The sequence below is a fragment of the Seriola dumerili genome, unplaced genomic scaffold, assembly GCF_002260705.1.
Source record: "Seriola dumerili isolate Sdu_G_001 unplaced genomic scaffold, Sdu_1.0 BDQW01000040.1, whole genome shotgun sequence".
NCBI classification, from domain to species: Eukaryota; Metazoa; Chordata; class Actinopteri; order Carangiformes; family Carangidae; genus Seriola; species Seriola dumerili.
Window position 1 is genome coordinate 487,455 of NW_019174295.1, and position 20,348 is coordinate 507,802.

The window sequence follows — 20,348 nt, forward strand, 5'->3', positions numbered from 1 at the left end:
AGGGAATCGGTGTTTGTAATGTCATGAATACTTTCTGTATGAAGCCTTGAGGAGGAGTTTATGTGAAGTTGATTTTTGCATTGGTTTATTCAGTTGACACCGGCCAGACAGTTTGCTTACTGGGCCATCGGTCGTCCTGAAATCCTCTAGTAGAAGTTAAGCTACCAACATCCATCTCCTCATACCCATAATGCCTTGCATCTTGGGGGTTGTTTTGTCTGATTATGGAGCTATATCCCTCTAAAGGAGTGAAGGCCTCGGTATATTTGAAACAAAATGCTTGTTGTCTCATCTAAAGGCAGATGTATAATGCTGTGTTAAGGGGTTATGGTAAGAGTCTGTAGACACAGTAGCTGATTCGTTCCTCCTTAAAAATGCAACTGTATTTTGGGGCTTCGGCAGCTATGGAGATACTGAATGGAGAGTGACGGTGTGTTTCCTTTTGCAAACCTAATCAAATCTCACAAGGACGTCTCCGCTGGAAACTTTCTGCTGAATGGGATCGTTGCTCTCTGTCACAGTGAGTGGAAAACTGTAAACGTAGCAGTCTCCTCGAGCCCGATTACCTACGATACATCTGGTCTGGTGTTTTGGTGATGCTGATTATGCAGAAGTTATATCCATTTGTACGATTCATGGTGTCAAGGCTACAGAAAGAAAAGACACAGTTGTAGGAGACGGACGGGGGAGGTAGTGCGATGCAACCAGGAGGAGGCTATGACTGCAGACCTTTTCTCCTTCCAGTGTGAATATTCAGAATAAGCTTTAACACTTTTGCCTTTAGATGCAGTCAGACCAACAAATCCTGCAAATTAAATGGCAAAGTACTTACAGTATAAGCATCTGTACATTCTGTTTGATACAGTCTGACACCCGTCTGCACTGCCACATAATATGTCAGTGCCTTTCCGGAAACTGCTGTATTTACATTTGGTTTGGTTTGGACATAATAACGTCATTATTACCTTTTGCTCTCGGTGGACAGGACTCATAATTCCTGCAGCTGCTAGAGGTGTTTGTCACTTGAACACAACGTTCATGTTTGACAGATGAAGCTGTTTGGACGCGCCGTCTCGATCGGGCAGCACAAACGCTGTTTGTTTGAAGCCTTCTGAGGGCTTAATAAATAATAATTACTTTAAGGAGGTTCTCTGTTCCTATGACGTTGTTCTCACGTGGCCGGATGACTGAAACTACAGGAGAAAACAAACTTCTTGTTGCCGTGGGAGCCACCTACTCGAGGGGTGAACGACAGCGGGACCTGCGCTACCCAGCGGTTTTACGATCGTGTTGAAGTGCAACACCTTCAAATGTGCGGTCGATTCGTTTCTTCAGCTGCTCCTCAACGACACTAAATATTAGTGTCAAGCAGACTGAACATGGAGGGTTTGCTTGAGAAGATGACAACTGTTCCACTAAACTTTTCTGCACACTCCAACAGTATGAAATGCTGCTACATCCTTTGTTAGGATCTCTACTCTTTTAAAGTTCTGTTTTACTTCACAGCCACAGGCTTTATTTGTGCTGTTTCAGGTCAATCACTGGTAAATTATTAACTGCTGTACAAGCTCTAATTGAATCGAAGGCGTTTGCTCCTTTTTTCTTCACTGATCATACAGAATTATGAGGCTTGGAAATTCACCACCGACCCCTTTGATTGATTTGGTTGTTTGAATTTCTCTTTAAAGTAAAATAAAAGACGTGAAAATCCTATTGTATACGTGAAAGTGTTGTGGAACACAAGCATAAGGTTTTGGATATTTTTTCTAGTTGAGCCCTGTTGAGAGGGAATAGATTCCCAAAGATAAGTGTCACAGGTCGCTGCGGCCAACATGAGGAAAAACTCCAGAGAAGAAGAGCTGAGTGGAGGAGTCAGGAAAATGAAGGCAGGAGTCTGATCTGGTGCAGCCAGGGAGGAACGGAGGGACGGGGTGGGGGGGGCGGCGGCAACTGGTTGGACGACAGGACAGGATGCGGGTCTTCAGTCATTTAAAGAACCAGGTAATTCATTGGTCAACGTGTGCCAGCGCTCAATTTTCTTGTCCTTGTTTTTGAGGCAGTCAAACCAGTGTTTGAGCCTCTCTCCGTTTGCATTGATACCCAGAGATACGCCACCTGAAAGACGAGAACAAAGACGGGATGATTCAATGAGCAGAGCTCTCAGTTAAACATGTAGGGAGGTTTGTAATGTGTCACATGACAAAATCATTGTAATGTTTTCATAGCAGCTGAAAACAGGGATGGAATTAAAGATGCTGCATCTGCAGGTGAAGTCAACAATCATGCTAGAGGAGAATAAACAGCAGCCAAAGGGATTTTCCATAAATGTATTAATTTGTTATTATTAATGACTTCCACGTGATCTATGAGGCGTGTTACTCACTGACAACAGGTCAGTTAATATGACATTAAATACTCAATGAAGTGAGGATGTGTTTTGAATGAATAATGATGATATTTGATGTCACAAACATTACGCTGTGCCCTGCTGTGGAACAGGAACATCACTGATGCATTTTAATCTGTTGTTGGTTTTATTGTACTGTTTCTCTTTTATCTCTCATTTCTGCTGCATTGATTCTGATTTTATCTGAGCACAATTTATTCCTTCATCTATGTTCACTTGTAAAACTAATCCATGTGCCGCGATAGTAAAGCGCTTAGGGTCAACTCGAGATGTTTTCAAAGTTGCTATATAAATAAACTTACTAACTCGATCAAGGAGATATCTATTTCTGCAGCAGTGGTGGGTGGAACTCTATACTTGTTACCAAACAACAAGCTTTTGAATCAGTGTTGTTAATAATGTGAAAATTAAAATCACCCAGTAAAATAATCCTTTCATAATTTATGAGAACAATCAACATAAGATCAGAAAACTCAGACAGAAAGTTGCTGTGGGGTTTAGTGGGTCGACAGATAGAGACAACTGCTACAGACTGGATATTCAAAATGTAAAAAAGTCTCCAAAACGACAGGGATGGTAAACCTCAAACGGTTCTTGTGTTGCGTCTCTTGATGGCTGTCGACCAATCAGAACTCAGAAGTAGGCCGGATTAGGAATGTGGAGCAGGCCCGTTACTGCATTAACATGTGACTCTGTATAGTCACAGTTGGATCCATTTGGTCCAACAAAAATATGGAGCAATCGAGAGGATTTTTATCATTCGATTATTTTCTTCTCCAGTGGGAAGTCGGACGGCTCGGTGAGAGGTCCAGTTTTTCTCAAGCCATGATATCGACGTCACCTTCCTAGCTACACAGCTAGCAAGCTTCCTAGCTACAAACATAATCCATCCAAAACAACAACAGGAAAGTGAACACAAAGATGCATCAAGCCCCCCCCCCTCCCCCCCAACAGACGTAGCATGAGCACAAGTGTCAGGATGAATGAATGAAATGACATCGATTATCAGTCTCAGAGGAATGATGATGATGATTTGTCCTCATGACAACGCTAATCAGTTCTTAAGAGTATGGCAAAACAATCTTGACTCAAGGTCCACTTATTAGTTTTTCCTAGAGCATCTAATGGTCTTCTTCATCAGAGGACAGTTTCTGTGGCTTTAGTTAAGATTATTTTCCAAAACAAAGCGGCTTATTTTCCCATCCTGTTCCTTTATTTGTGTCATTCTCATGGTTTTAAGCGGGATAAAAACTTCACTAAAACATCACTTACTAACTGCAGGGTGAGCGCTTTGCCTCAGGTCTGGCCATCAGTGCAAGATGTTCAAATTGACCTGGAGAAAATGATGGTAGTCCAGCTAGTTCTCAGCACGGCTCAGGGCTTGTTTGTTTCTCAGCCTCCGGCCCAGCAAAGGGCCAAAACACTGAGCAGGCTCGGACCGAACAGACGGCCAGTGGTGCTGCTGATGCCGAGGAATTATCAGCGGAGCTATTTGAACTCATCTCACACTGTCGTCATTTCTGATGAAAGCAGCGCACCCACCCTGTGCTTACCTATGAAATCGTTGGACTTGCCGATGTCGTAGTCCCACACAGTCACCTCCAAGGTCTTTTTGGTGAGGTCTGCATATTTAATGTCATAACAGAACTCCTACAGAGAGCAGAACAGCAGAAAATGAGAGCTCCAGTAGTTCCTCTCTCCGGTATGATCACATACAATTACAATTACAATCTCATCTTTTCAGATCACCACGACGGCTGAAGCCTTTGTGGGTTTAAAAGGTCTTGAACGTGTTGAATGAGAGTCTGATTCTGCTTCACCACTTTCACAACAAAACACTCCTCTGCACGGTGTTGGGTTTCCATAATTATCATCACAAAGCTGAATGCAACTGACATTTGTTTTATTTTCTGGTGAAACTGATTCACATAATTCTGAGCGCCTCATTGAGTTTTAATTTTTTTTTGTTGGTGCCTAAAATAGTACGCAGGCTAATGACTGCTGCCTTTTCTGACTCTCGGAGATCAGGATCAGGACTCTCGCACAGACTCATTCACTTCACTACAAGTGGCAGAAGTATCTAGATTGGACCGCAGAGGAAATAAGGGGTACATTAACAGAATGACAGTGTAATCAATAAAATACACTGTCCACTAAATGAAACTAGCATTTTTTTCTTATATCAATTTGCACTGTGCAGAGTGGAAGCATTTATTTTTCCATTTCAATCTGCAGTTCAATCAAGATTGCTGCTCCACCTTAATGAAATCAATGCCTTGATATGGAGGAAGACCCCCGTTGCTCGTCTCTGGCAGAAAGGCCAAGAGGTGACGGAGGAATACGGGTGCAAAAAATGTCAGCGGAAATGTCAAGCCGCTGGCCTGTGTGAGCGTTTGGCCGGGGCCGTCCCCTCGTATACAGGCGGGTACTTCCGAGCCAAGCTACCCTGTGCCACGGAGCACCGAGGGGCCTGAACAGCCTTGAAAACATGTTTGGCATCCTCTCTGCAAAACATGGCCGGGTCCTCAGGGACTCTGGCAATGCATTTGTAATTCCAACAGTATTTACAATCAATCATTTCGGTTTTCAACGAGTCGTTCAGCTGTGAGACTCAGCTGCTCTGGCAGCTCAAAGATGCTAAAACACTCTGTAGAGTTGAGGGGAACTGTGGGGTTGGTGATAACTCTAGCATTTTAACATCTAGTAATTATGTGTGTTTGTCACTATTGAGCAGCACATCACATGTGGTAATTTCCTCCCATTGTTAAATAAAAAAAATAAACTGATTAGTGCAGCTTTAAAGCTCCTTAAAATCTTCAAAAAGTTTCTGTCTCTATATATTAAATATTCATGAGTGGATAAGCAACAACATAAGAGACATAAACTCAGTTTATCTGCTCAGTCAGGGCTGTGTGGGTGTGGCTTGAAAGACATGACTGCGAGAAACTCCCCCACAATTATGATCACGTTTTGATTCCAGTTTTGCAAAAAATCCTGCAGAGACATCATCCTTTTCCCAGATGAAACCAAAAACACGGATACAGAAACGACCAAAACCCTGTTTAAACTTTGGTAGAAATGTGTGTGCACGACTCGTATGTTTTCAAGGCTGTTGCGTCGACACATCTAACAATCCCAATCTTTACAGTGGATGATAGAAGAAGATTGCCCAGCACCTGAGCTACACCTTCAGTAACAAACACTTGGCTGAGGACAGCTTTAGCGACATATTCTACCAACATCCAGCTTACAGCTTCAGTTCCACAACTCTCTGGAAAAGTCATCCAGTGATGAAGTAAGAAAAATGTGCTTCAGTTCAATCTGACAGCCGTGCCCTCTCTGAATGGCTTTTCGTAGCCCCCCGGGTTATGGAGGTTGGCTCAGCACGTAAAAGCATCAGACAAACCATCAACTTATGCGGGAGAAGAAAACAGCGCAGTAGATGTGGTTTGTACCTCGTTGAACTCGGGATTGAGCGTCTTCTTTTTCACAGCAGTCTTGTGCTTTGACTTTTTGTTCTCGTCAGGCTTCAGGTACCTGTAGGACAGCAGAGCAAAGGAGACAGAGGAAGACTTATTACATGTAATAGTACTGACCTCAATGCTTTCACTGCTTCCTGTTTCTGTGGATGGAGCAGCAAGGAGTCTTTCTTCATTAACTCCACAATGTATAAGGATCATTTACTGTTTATTTCCCAGCTGTTATATTGTTCTGTCCTCCAGAGGGTGCTGTGGTACTGCCCTACATTCAACCAAAGCTGCATTTCAATACACACACTACATCACATTACCACCTTTTCTGACTTTATAGACTCCACCTGTGCCTTTATTAAAGACATTTCTTTTTCGGGTCGGTAATACATGGATGCTGTTGTTGTTGTGGTTATCACTTCTTCTCCATGAAGATTGATGTCCAATACACGGGTAGTTTAACAACAAACCTTCATTTCATTTTTGTCGTTTTGATGAGATTACAGAGGTGAAGACACCTCACCTCATAACAGTAAGACGTTTCCAGTGTCAGACGATACTCCCACGGCATCGCAGCGGTGCAGATCTGCGGATTGTAACTCACATAAAACCTAAATCTTTAGTCAATATGAGGTTTTACGGGTTTGTTCTGGTAGGATTTTATTATCTTTACAAAGTTACTTTGAGTGTTCTTGTGCTCCTTTCTGCTAATGGCTTTCATTTTAGACAACTGTGAGGCAGCTTGAGTCAGAGTACATTCAAATAATGCAGTTTTACGGCCCTGCAATAAATCCTACTTCCACATGTTCAGTTTTTATTTAAACTGTTTTAGAGAGAGTTTGGTTTAATTCATGATCATTTTGGAGGCTGTAATTTACAGTGCTGATGAACTGGGTTGTGTTTTACTGAAAGGTGTTTCATACATGTATAAATAGGATTTACAAAATATTAGAAATAATGCAACACAATTCAACAGCACAGTTTTTAATCAACACATCTCTACAACTGTTTCAACAAAAGAAATTATAAACTTTGTGAAGTTACAATTTATTGCTGGGCTTAATTAACTGGCAACCGAGCGCATGTTGTTAAATATGATGGTGTTCCCAAAACATGTACCATTGTGGGGACTTACCGGTTTAAATTTGCACTCACAGCAGTGTGTGACCCCATGGTGAAAACAGATTGTTAGTGCCACTGTTGCTCTGGGTGCAGGCATACAGTACGTGTTTATGAATGTACAGCTTGTGTGTGTGTGTGTGTGTGTGTGTGTGTGTGCGCGCACAGGCTGGACCTTTGTTTCTGCTCTGCCTTCATAAATGATGCAAAAGGCAGGCTCTACTTACTGTATATCAAGCCCTGTGTAATGGATGTTGTTTAGCAACTCGGTTCATTTGGGCAAAAAAAAATAAATAAAATAAAAACAGTTTTAGGCAATAATGTTCATTCTGATGTGGTATATTGGTATATTTCAATCCAGTCAGCAATTACAGTGGCTCGTCACATCCCTCTTTCCTTTTTACGTGCTCACCGGACCCGCACAGACTCCAATTTCCCAAGGTAACACGGAGACTTAAAGGGGGGCTAAGTGGGTTGTTATTCGGAAACTTACCCCAGGGGGAGTGGGGAGGGGCTGAAATTGTGGTTGATGAGAATATTGCAGCGAACCTAATTGTTGTCATGTAATAGGACAAGTGACCCCGAGGCAAAACGAGCTCAGAGTGGAAGTCGGGATGCAAACAATGCTATTGTGCATTACAGTGATTTTAAATGTTATTTCACTGTGTGAATCACAGCGGTTTCGCTGCACTGCCCATTATCATGCTTTTGTTCAGCAGCTGTGCATTGAAACCGAAGACACATCGATCTTTAAAAATATTTTTACATCTAAGCATGATGAAAGGCACTTGTTATTGACGGTAGAGACATTAAGGAGGGAATCTACACTGCCACATTTCACCCTGTACTCCACTATCCTGTCAACTAATGCGTCTCTTCATTCGACATTCACACAGCAGGAGCATTTTCAGGATCTTCCCAACATCACCAGCACAATAGAGCGAAGCATTTTTCTGTCCAGGTGACAGCTGTGACTTGATGCATCAGATAGACTCTTGCTTAGACATTGGCTAGTGAGAGACAAGAAGCCAATCACGTCTATCTGACACGGGTGTACATTTCCTTTATTCCCTCTCACATGAGCCAGTCAGTAAATCTGTTATCTGCCAGCGTGTCCTTCAGGCTTCGGGGAGATTTTCTCAACCACAAACGGTTGGAAAATTGTTGCCTGCACCTCTCCTCCCGAAACGAGTTGTGCTTTTGTTCTCGAGGTGTGCACGGCAGAGTCGGAAATTAATTGCACTTTCATTGCTCAGCCAGATGAAAGACTTGGGAAATGTTCAGGTGTGATAAATAGGACTCTCCGTCAAATCGCAGCCCCGTGAATGGCCTCTTGTGCTGTGTGTCTTTCATGCTGTTGATAATCACGGTTAGTTTACCTTTTTTTTCTGCTAAAACATCAGCACTGCCAGCTAATCCATTTCAGCACTTCTGCATCGTGTCGTACATCCTCTAAAAATAGCATTATAATGACGAGCATCCGGTGTTTCTGAGGACAAGTGTCTGTCGAGAGGAATCGATGGACAGGCTGTTTTACGTGAAGCAAACCCATGTTCGGCCCGAAAGACGATGAGTCCGTCTTACACTTTACTCGACAGCAAGATGTCTTGACAACTGAAAGTCAATTTGCCATGAAATTTAGTTTCAGTATTTATGAAGCCTCTGGGCAGATTTGTAATAATGTTGGTGACCCTGTGACCTTTCCTCCCATGCAATCATAAGGTCAGATTTTGTCCCTGACCTGCACCTTGGTTTAAAACAATGAATCCATGTAACCGGTTGTAGATGCTGCGGAAGTATCCACAACAAAACGTCAAAATAAAGATCAACTTAACTGTGAAGTGTGAACATGAGTAAACACAGACAAAACATATAAAATGACAATTAAAATATGAAATAATCCAGGAATGTGATTGTTTATAATTCATCGCATTATAATATGTTTTTTTGTTTTATCATGCGACAGAGTTCACTGCAGGTTATTTTTATTTCATTGCAGCAGTTTTAGCTCAAACTGTCCTTTGTCAAAGTTTGTTTCTATTTCACAGCAATAACCCAAATTTTTTCATAATGCTACTTTCACAACAAAGTCAAGTTACGTGATTGGCCTTTTGCTTTGGTCTGAATAAGCAGGGCACCACTGACATAACTGGTTCTTCCCTGTGGAGATTTTGTTATCAAAGTGGCATAATGGGAAAAAAAAAAAATCACTTTAAAAAAAAAAAAAAAACATTAAAAACAGCTGGAATGAAATAAAAATGACCTGCAATAATTTCAGTTATTGTGAAAAGAAACTGGATAAAACAACATTTCATAATAATCAGCAGAGCTGGAATTGTTAATGATTAATTGATCAACAGATAATTCATCAGCAAATACTTTGATGACTGACGGATTGTTCAAGTCATTCTCCAAGGAAGACATTTTAAAACGTTCAAGTCACCTTGGACTCTTTGTGACTATTTTCTAACATTTTACAGCCAAAATCAGTTAATCAAGAAAATAACTGACAAATTAGGAAAGTAATTATTCGTCGCCCCTCCTAACTATAACCTGAGTTCAATTGGATAGTTCTTCATTTTTATGGTTTTATATATTTACAAATTTCATGTCAGATTCTTCAGTGTAATTGTGGCTCATCATCACTTGGGTCCAGATTTCATAGTTTATTGTTGTTGTAATAAACTGTAATTATCCTTTAACATTCTGTCTGAATGTATTTTGAAAACATACCACATGTTATTGTTGTTATAGTCGATGATGTAACATCCCCATTTCCTGTTTGAGTGTATTTGCAACTGTTTGCATACAATACTGACGTTTTGACGTAGGGGTCAGAGAAGCCGTTGGCGTCCATGGCGGCGAGGTGAGCGCAGCGTATGATGCCCACCACCAGGCAAGACTTCGTGGTGTTGTACTTCAGAGAAATCATGATGCGTCCTCGTTCCTCCAGGGACTTGTCTTCTGTCTTGTTGACCTGCAGTGATAAAAACAACAAGGTTCAGGAATGATAACCAGCTCTTGTAAGAACACACTGCCAGCCGAGCTTCCCCTCAGGCAGGCACACACACACACACACACACACACACACACACACACACACACAGCGCGTCATATCCAGATGACATTTCTCACTTCTGGCACCATCATCATTTGGGAAATAATAACCAAAGCTTTAATTTCCAAAATGCTATTAATCCGTGTTGACAACAAAACCTTTACCTGGAAATGTTCTCACTATGTTAACCATGGACTTAATTCTTTTTTTTTGTCCTGTCATGTTTTTGTAAAAGTAAGTGGGTATCATTAAAAGTCCGCTGCAGCTTCAGTACTCGTCTTCTTGACAGTTGTGTGTCTTGAAAATCAGCCAAACACTGATTGGCTGATTGATGCCATCTCCGCTGTAGATGGCGAGTTAATAGCCTCATCAAAATTAATTTGCCATGTTCTTCAGAGACAAGATAAACATCTGAACTGACACATGACCCGTGTGCCAAGAGTGAGCCCGTTTTCCTTCCAAACACCACACCTGCCTGATAACCAGACGTTCAGGTCCTGACGGGTGAACTCAAACAATCTCTTCTGTTTGGATGATTGAGTATTAAATCTGATGTGGCCAAGACTCAATCTAAGACCAAAAAGGAGACAAACGTCTGAAACTGTCAGCTTCTCTGATGTGCTACAGCATCCGTATCAGTCATGTCAGATAACCTCCACCTGCTACGAACGCCTTTACCAGTCGCCTCAGTCCACAGACACATCTTTGTCTAGCTAAACCAAGATGAGACTGAAATTCACTTAAAGCAACACGAGAAAAACACAATGAGATGACAAAGTTGGGAAAGCTGTGTGAGTGCACCAAGGCAGTCTGAGATAAGAGACGAATTTCTTCACAGAGCCACCATCGTACTCCACCTCCATCACTCTCCTTTGTTCCTGTTGATCATCATTTTCTTTTGTTATACATATGTAGGCCTGCTGTTTGAAGTCATTTGGTGACATGTGATTTTTAACTACTTTATTTTGTTTTCTTGTAAAAATCAAATATGAAATAATATGTAACTGGACTTCAGCAATGATAATAATAATAATAATATATATTATTAAATAATAAAAGGACAGCTACAGAGATACATAATGACTCTCACTAGAACCAGGCAGATTTACAATCTTTCTACATGGATGCAGAAATATTTATGGTCTCACACTGGGAGTCTGCTCATTACAAGCATTCTTTTTCCTTCACTGCACATAAACAGAGCACAGCTATGGCTCCCGACTCTGGAATCAGGGTTTTGGATGTGGGGATTTTTTGAGGGGTCCGGGTTAACTGTGGATTGTGGGTTTCCCTTTATAAGTCTCTCCTTTCATACATTACCTTTGAGATGGAGTTGAATAAAGTATGCAGGAGGAACTGGACTCGACAATCCTATCTCCTAGAAATTAGATTTCTGTTATACTAAATTGTTTTCCCTGTCATGCTGTGGTGTCAAATGTAAATCGTGCTACATTTGTGTCTGAAGTCACAAGGGAAGCCCGTCTCCAGGAAAGTACATTTACAAGTAAAGTGAAACAAGCAAATACCATCTGGATTATGTTTAGGGGCAACAGTTTATTTTTGAATGAATGAAGTGCTGTATTTATTAACAGCAGCGGAGTCCCAGCTGAGTTTAGGATGAATGCAACAAAAACACTTTGGTTAGGGTCAAGGAAAGAGAGTGGTTTTGGTTAAATGTAAATAAACACCATGCGCCTGAAGTCACTGTGAACCTCTTCTGTTTAAAAACCAGACCATATTTTTTCCCTAACTTTAACTAAATGCCTTAAGAGTTTAAGTTTAATAATGCTGTGGTTGAGGTAGCTATAACCAGTCATTCGTCATCAAGACGCAAACTTCCAAAAAATGCTGCTCCCACAGGACACAGCCACGCCCATGAAACTGACAGAAACTTTAGGTCCAGGTCCAGAGACAATAACCTACTGCAGCCACAAGAGGTCAGTAAATTACAAGATGAAAGCAAACATGCATTTATATTCTGAGATGCAAGGAGAGATATCACTTCCACTTCAGTATCATTAATTGATGTCTATTTTCATTTGGCCTTGCTTGTTCTCAGGACACGCCACTGGGCTATCTGAGCTTTGTGTTGTTTTTTTGGGTTTTTTTTTTCACGGCTACGCCCAGTGACTTGGAAATGCAATTTACCAGCAACGCTCCCGCAGTTGCTGATTGCGTGAATATGCACTGGGCTTTCCCATACCTCAGCATTTATTTTTATACAGTATAAGGCCACCCATATCAGCAGAGCAAATGCCCGGAGGCTTAACAACTTCTAGCTTATGAAAACCTACTTGAAAATGCATGGCCCTGTGGAAATGTGGGCATTAGGACTGCGAGTTCTTTCAATTTGGTTTGTGCCATTTCAAATTGATATTCATTGGGATTTTCTGTCTCATTCCTCCTCTCTGTCTCATTTATGACAAACTGCAAATTACTTCGCATTGGAGCTAAGCTATAAAGTTATAAACTTGGGAGACATATAGTTCTAGAAAAAGTAGGTCAAATCAGTTTGTTACTTGAGTTAAATGTACATTTGCAAAGTTATAATACATGATGTGACTTCAAAAACATCACAGATGAATTCCTCATTGATAACAACTTCTTATTGTATGTTAAAGCCCATAATCCTCTTAAGATTTTTAACATTTCTGACATTGGACCCCCCACTGGCCAAACCCCAGCAGATCTGTGCAGTAGTAGAACAGCACAGTAGCAGAGCTTACAGTGCTCCACTGATTTAGCATTGCACTCGAACAACACTGTTGGATTCACAATGGAGATTTTTTATTTTTTTTTTATTTTTAAAAGGATCAAAATCGATGCAGCAACACCAGAAACGAGGAGCAGCTTCTAGAAGTTCTTTCTTTCTAATGTCACACCACCAGATTAGTTTTTTTTTTTCTCCCCCATTTTTAAAGCCAAAACCAAGACATCACTCGACACAATTTATCAGACTTCGCGCAGCTCACTCTGGTGCCACAAAAGGCTTTATACAACTTGTTTCACATATGCCGTAGTACTCCCTGAGACCTGTAAAAAAAACAGCCTGATGTGTAGGATCGGTGAGGTTCACCTTTAAGTCTTCGGTCTGGTTCAGCTTTGGTCTTTTCAAATGTCATGTATTAAATGAAATGTTTAACTGTGACAATTTACCCTTGTCATAGAATGTCCCATGAGGACACACAAGAGGGAAATGGAGACAATTCATGGATGTATTAACTAGCTGGTGAACACAATGAAAGCATTCAGCAGGTAAAGACTCTGATATTTCACTCAGGAGTTGGTAGAGACCCAAAACAGAGCTAAAAGACAGTGAAGACTGGACTTATATCTCCATCAGGTTCACTCCAATTGAATAATAATGTTCCTCTGTTACTGCTTGATGTGTAAATAAGCAACACGTTCACTTTATCATCTTTATAAGGTGATAACGTGTCAGTGTTGTGTTCAAATCTTCTTTATGCTGCCCCCAATTGGCCGAAACACTTACTGCAGGTTTTAAGAAATTTAAAGTTTTATAGCAACTTATACAAACTTGTAACAGCTTGTACAAACCAGATGAAAAAAAAAATCCTCCTCTTTGGTCTTTAAAGCCAAAAAGAGTTCTAGTTGTGAAATGTGATTATACCACCTGTGTGTACACACCTTAAACATATACCCATGTATATAAATTGAGAGCTATGATTTGCTGAACTGCAAGCTACTATTTCAATTTCAATAATCATGCTCTCACAAGCTGCAAGCTGCAATCTTCCCTGCTCAACGCGGACATCCCAAAACATCCTCAACATTCGGAGACAAAATAAGAATAATGAAATGAAGATGAAAAACAGGCAGAAAAAGCCTCTGCAGACACAGACTTCTGTCTCCTCCACAGATTTGCACTGTATGTAGGAGACAGTGCTCAACAATCTGTCCAGCAGTGTCCACAGCTGGATACTAATCAGATATCTACAGGGAACCGACTCTCTCTACATGAATCGCAGATGACTTTTGCGAGACGTCTCACTGGACTCGTGTACTTGCCATCCATTTCATCTGGCATGCCAACATGTTTCAGATGCCGCCTCGGTTTAGTGTCAAACCCATTTGGTTCTGTCTCTTCGTCCACTGTTTATCCATGTTTAGGACAACCCACTGTTGCCTCTGTCTCTCTGTCTCCTTTAACAAGATACACTTTGGGAAGTGTGTGACAAACCTAGAGGCTGACAGGAATATAAGAGTGTCAAGACAGAAAGTGAGCGAGGGAGGAAGTACAAACCTCAGGCTGCTTGGTTGGTATCAAGGTCAGCGTATCTGACAAGTGCACACATCCTTACAGCACTCAGTGTCTTTTGTATTTCACACTCGCAGACCGTCCATTTAGCCTGGCTAGCCTTCCTTCTCTAATGGCAGATTTTGTTTTTTTAAGATGGCATGTACACAACATGCACCAACAAAGGACACATTCAGGACTAAGACTCAAATGATTACCATGTAACATCATTAATCACGGATACAAAGACATAAATTGTTTGCTACTGCACGGCCTCCACTGCTCCCTTTTCCTATCTCCATCAACATTAAATCAACTTACATAACCAAATACACTACTGCGCTGTAGTGTTTGCTTAACATTTTCCAGCTAACTGTACCATTGCCTGGGGGGAAAATTCAATTAAGATTGGCTAGAGGATGTCCATTAATTGAATTTAACGCACAGTACAACCGGACACCTCCGATGTGACTGTCTGAACATCATTCTGAATGAATGTTGGTGCGGTGCTAAATAATCATGGGAGATATACATCACTCTGTCTGCTTGCTTCATTGTTTTCTGAACTCCACAGACTAACAACAACGCAGCACAGATGTAGCAACAAAACACAATATTATTCTGAATGTATTGACTGGGTTCCAGGTATTATTCAGCCCCTTAGGGGTTACCAGGAAAACAGCAATTTTACCAGGAACAAGATCTGGTAATATCCCAGGATTAAGGGGGGGTTTCTTTTGACTGGTCCAGGTTACTGAGCCAGTAATTAATTCCAATTTCTAGACTTACAGTTCAAAGCGGAAAACCTTCACTAAGTGCCTCAGGTGTCTCTGTCTTTGCCCATCTCCCTACTAAAGCAGAACGATAAGAAATACCAAATCCTGACATGCTTAAAGGGGCACAGGTCGTCTCCTGTGTCATGACTAAAGCTCTCTGAGACAATGCGTGGGTAGTTCAGGATATGAGCAGGAAGCTGGGCCAAAATGCATCTCCTGCCAGCATCCTGGTAGGATCCCTCAGCGCCCCACTGTCGTCTGAGAGGTGTTGATCTGACTGTTGTGCTGATGCAAGAGAAGAGGCCGCGGCTTACAGGGCACTGGCATTCACTCACAAACACATCCCATACAGAGAGGACAGAAAAAGTAGTATTGATAACAGCGGAGGTAAAATCAGATAAGAGAACCTGGTGCTCAGAGGCTTAACCAGGATACTTTTGGCTCGAAAGAATATTGCTGCAGGCCCCCTCCCCGTCTTATTTTCAAATAAAACAAGAATAAAAGTCTAAACTTTAGGCCCCGGGATGCTCAGATGCTTATTACAGTCCACAATACACATGCATCAGATGGAGTAAACAACATAGTGACATTTTGGTTTGGTTTAGTATTTGTGCCGTTAAAGCCCCTGAAAACTTTCTATCTAATATTAAATACTAATGACTAAATAAAGACAATCAAAGTTAGAATCCTTAATTTTTATCTGTTAAGACTTTCCTAATGTGGTTTGATCAGATTTGACTGCAACATATGCAAACAACAGTCATCACACTGTGATTCAAATGTCGCTAAACTCTGATTGGTGCACGGAGATAAATTACGTCATCTTTTTCCAAATGAGTCCCATCCACTTCTAAAGAAGAAGTCAAGAAAACAAACAAAAACTCCAATATAAAAAATTCTCATGCAAAGTAGCTGAAACGTTTCTAACTTTGGCAGAAACATTTGTAACAACAAACAACATCACTCCCAGTAAGAAGCTTGCAGGGAGCTTTGGCTCAAGGGGTAGAGCAGATTGGCTGCTGATCCCTGGGTTGGCGGTTCAATCCCAGGCTCCTCGAACACAGGGATGCATCAGGGGAAGGCATCTGGTTTAAAAACAAAATATGTTGCCAAATCTACTACGTGGCTGGGGACAACAACTCCTAGTAAGAAGCTGATTGAAGTTTTCAGGGCCTTGAACTCCTAGAAATTATGTTTATATTCAACTAAACTGCAAAAGCAAATGTCTTGTAGGAAACATATTCACTGGCCGGATTACATTTGGAAGCAAAATCTTTTTGAATGAAACGCTGTTATTTATTAATGGCAGTGGAGTCACCAGGAGGAGGTTGGGGAGGCATTTCCAACAAAACACATTTGCTGTTAATTTCTAGGAGTCAGTTTTGCCAGTAGAGGCTGTAATGCATCATCGTCAGTCACGTTCTCCTCCACTAAAGATATCTTCGCTTCCTTTCACGTACCAGGAGCAGAATAATCAGGAGCTGCTATACTTAATATTTTTTAAATTAACAATTGATCACATGACTGCTTGTATGTGAAAGGGGACGCACATAGTGACAAACCTACACATAACTATCACCACGCAACCCGATGGAGATTAATGGCACCTTTCAGCTCATTTTTTTTTGGTTTTCAGGACTGCAACTTTACTTAGTTTGGTCCATCCTCACTGTTCCCGTCAGTGTCTTTTTCAGTCTAGCAAGCTGAAAAAGTTGTAAAAAACCTACAGTATGCAACCTGCCCAACACCAAGTGGCAGACAGACAAAGTTGGCCACTAGCTGGTAAATATACTGAAGCATTAAGGAGCTAATAAACCGGAAAGGTTAAAGGAGAGTGAGGCCAGAACCACAACTCCACATGATTGCTAATGTTGCCCTGTAACTGCTTCCAGTGTAAACTCTTTCTGACATGAAAAACTTTAAAAAGGTAATAATGGCTTCATGATGTATTTACAGCTTCTGGCTTCGCAGTCATCTCTAATGGTCCCAGGCTTATTGAAGAAAACACTTTGACCTGATGGCGATGCTAAACAAAAGATTAGGGGTTATCATTGTCATTAGATATCATCCTCTGGGGGCCATACGCGTCCATTCTTTCATTTCATTACTTATTAACACATGTTTCTGTGGACCTGCTGGGAGTTTTGGATGGACCGACCAACATCATCACCCTTAACCTTTTATATGGCTGTCCTGGACTATTCAGCTCAACAATGTTATTGCTGGTGCTGAGAAAACTTTTTAAACATGGCCTAGCACACATTGTAATTAGACAAAGTGATACCAGAAAACAAAAACTAACACTGCCATTTTCCACAATGGCAGCAGAACAAGTAACAAATTTTTGGTCATCTTTTATAGTTAAGCCTCTCACTGTCCGACTGAACCAGGGAAAGAGAGAAATGTTTTGCACAGAGACACAGATCTGAGATTTATTGCCAGACAAGGCTGCTGGCTCTTACACTGCTCAGGCCCTCTCGCTGTTTTCTGGTGCCAGTGCTGGTGGCAGATCCAGAGTCGAGGCTGGCAGACACATCCATTAGATAGACATGGTTGAGTGGTCACAGTGTTAGCAAGGACACAGCTGTCCAGGCAACTTGGGATTACCTTGAGATTACCAAAACATACAAACAGTTCCTCTGACATTCAAAGGCCTTTATGTCAGCATGTGTAGACATTTCACCTTCATGGTGGTATCTATCTATAGTGACAATGGGAGCAGTATCTCGGATGTGTCTGAGCCTGTTTCTGGATAGTTTGGTTTCCTTCATGTACGTCTTTACTGCACATGCATTGGTCCTCGTCTGGGTTAGGCACTATAAATTCCAAGTGTTGGCGGTACTTTGGGTGATTTAGTGATAGTGTTAAACTGATTATAAATAGCATACAATTTGTAGAAATGTTTGCAGGCTGTTAGGTCACAACGGAACATTGTTTTTCTGCATTTCTTTAACTATATTTCAGCCTGTGACAGGTCCAGTCCACAGGTTTGTGGGCCGACTGACTTGTTTATGAGCTGAACAAGCCAGTCAAAGTGCTCCACTGTCAGGCCAAAACCATCAATAAGACTAGGCCCTGCTAGCTGCTGGATGAGATGATTAAATGGTCGGTGCTCTATTCTCCCCAGCACAGCAAAACAACATCCTGTGTTCAAACAGAACTCCTTATCCGCTACTTCAAGAGCAAGCAGAGCAGAACGCTTCCTGCATCGAGCTCTCTGTAACCAGCTCCACTTTGCCTTGAAGCACTTCTATGAGGAAATGGCCAAGCTGTGCTTTATACTCTCCCTTGCTAGTCTTAGACGTATGACAGGGTGGTCCGAAATAGCACAACAACCTGACTGAAACAGAACAGACAAGCCCTGAAAAACAGTTACTGAGTTTGACACATATCTGTTCTACAGCTACTGCATGCTGTGATGATCGGAGCTACCAGATCTACTGAAAACACCCTCCAGCTTTTCTTCTTCTTACTGAATGGTAAAAAAGTAAAAGCATCCACTTTTTGCTGTATATACCTGTTGAAAAGCCACAGTCACTGGTTTCAAGCAGGTTCCAGCTTCTATTTTCTGAACCATTTCTACATTTAGTCAGCGTGAAGGTACATATTCAGCCATGAGCGTCATGTACGCCGCCGTCAGGACGAGCTTTTCGTGGTGTGAAAACACTATGAGATTAGATGTTGCAAATTGTAAACTGCTTTACCCAGTAGTCATGATTTTAGACAAAACAATATCAAGATTGAGACTGTGAGACTGTGACTGTGATTTCTTTTGGCAATGTTACTCTGAAATTATTGTATGACAAATGATAACCACCATACCCATCTGAGATATGGTCATTTTGAAAGCGTAGCATGTACTAATATTAAATAAACCTTGACAACATCAGGGCCCGGAGCGGTGAATGCACCGTGGCCGTTTGATACCAGTTTTGCGCAAGCATATTTTGTATTTTTGGATGCTATTTCACACTCCCACATAGAGAACAAAGCATATGAGAAGAGCAACAGGAATTTGTCTCTCCAAACGCAAGGCAGTGCTCTATACTCCAAATATGGATGGTCCAGAATTACACTGTATTATTCTTTTTAAACCATAAGCTGTGTAGGCACTTTGAAAGGGATATTCAATCACAGTTCAATGACACTCCACTTCACTCTCATGCTCTCAAAACACATAATCCACTCCTGCACCCCACTTATGGCCTCAAAACCCAGCGCTCTAATCTGTCCTGTGGTTTAAATTAAATCCTTATGGATACTGTTGTTTCTTCTTGCAGTCACCAACATGGAGCCCACTGTATGGAAAGACCATTGTTATATTGCTTTTATCTCTTGTGTGCAGAACTAACTCCTCCTTTGGCTCTCAAGAAAGTCAAATTGTATTAGTTATTGTTTGTGACACAACTTCAGAGCAGTTTAAGAAATACCTGCTCCTATTATTGCCTGAATTCAGAATAACTGTGTAATTCTAAGGAACACAATTCATGATCTTATTAAGAATATTAATAATTAATATTAATAAAAAAAAAGGTGTTAACAATACCAACAGCCCAGCATGTCTTCTTTATTTATTTACTCCGATCCAACACTGTAATCAGGGCTTTGACAAAAAGCTGAGATATGAACATGCTCTGAAACAAGCAGTGGGCATCTAGGGGTAAAGGGGCAAAAGCTAGAAATGTCAGTACAATGACAATAAAAATCAATTTAGCTATTGCCCCCCCCCCATACTATTAATCACATTACAGGAGTAGAAATATAATAATCTGTAATCTATTGATAGTCACAGGGAAACAAGGTCAAAGGCTTGCTGCCATGTTGTGTCCCTCATTGGAGAAAAATCAAATGGCCCTGATTGAATTTTTTATCATTTTTTACATAATATTCTTAGATGAAATGCGGTTTTCTTGCTCAAGTAGTTGTTTGATTTTTCCACTGATTTCCTGATTGTTTTTCAGTGTAACATTTAATATAAATCAAGACACTCAGTGGACTTTAATCAGATTAATCAGCCAACACGGAGGGTAGATATTTTTTGAATATGAGCTACAGCACAGAATATCAGTAATAAAATAATAATCAGTGCATCTATTTTATACTGGACTATAGTACAGTATGATTTAAGATAGTAAAGTACAGTATACTACAGCAGAATATAGTAAAACATAGTATACAGTATACTGGAGTATAGTACAGTATAGTATAGTATAGTATAGTACATAGTGTTTAGTATACTGGAGTATAGTATAGTGCAATA

General features: G+C 41.0%; 1 protein-coding gene across 1 annotated transcript in view; it reads right to left on the bottom strand.

The window, feature by feature from the left end:
* Window positions 1-1,981: 1,981 nt before the first annotated feature.
* Window positions 1,982-20,348, bottom strand: part of doc2b (double C2 domain beta) — a 106,510-nt gene continuing 88,143 nt past the window's right edge. Inside the window, exons 6-9 of the mRNA XM_022738995.1 lie at window positions 9,816-9,973; window positions 5,863-5,944; window positions 3,961-4,057; window positions 1,982-2,115 (exon numbers count right to left, since the gene is read on the bottom strand). Coding sequence (XP_022594716.1) covers window positions 1,982-2,115; window positions 3,961-4,057; window positions 5,863-5,944; window positions 9,816-9,973 — 471 coding nt within the window. The remainder of the gene's footprint in view (window positions 2,116-3,960; window positions 4,058-5,862; window positions 5,945-9,815; window positions 9,974-20,348) is intronic.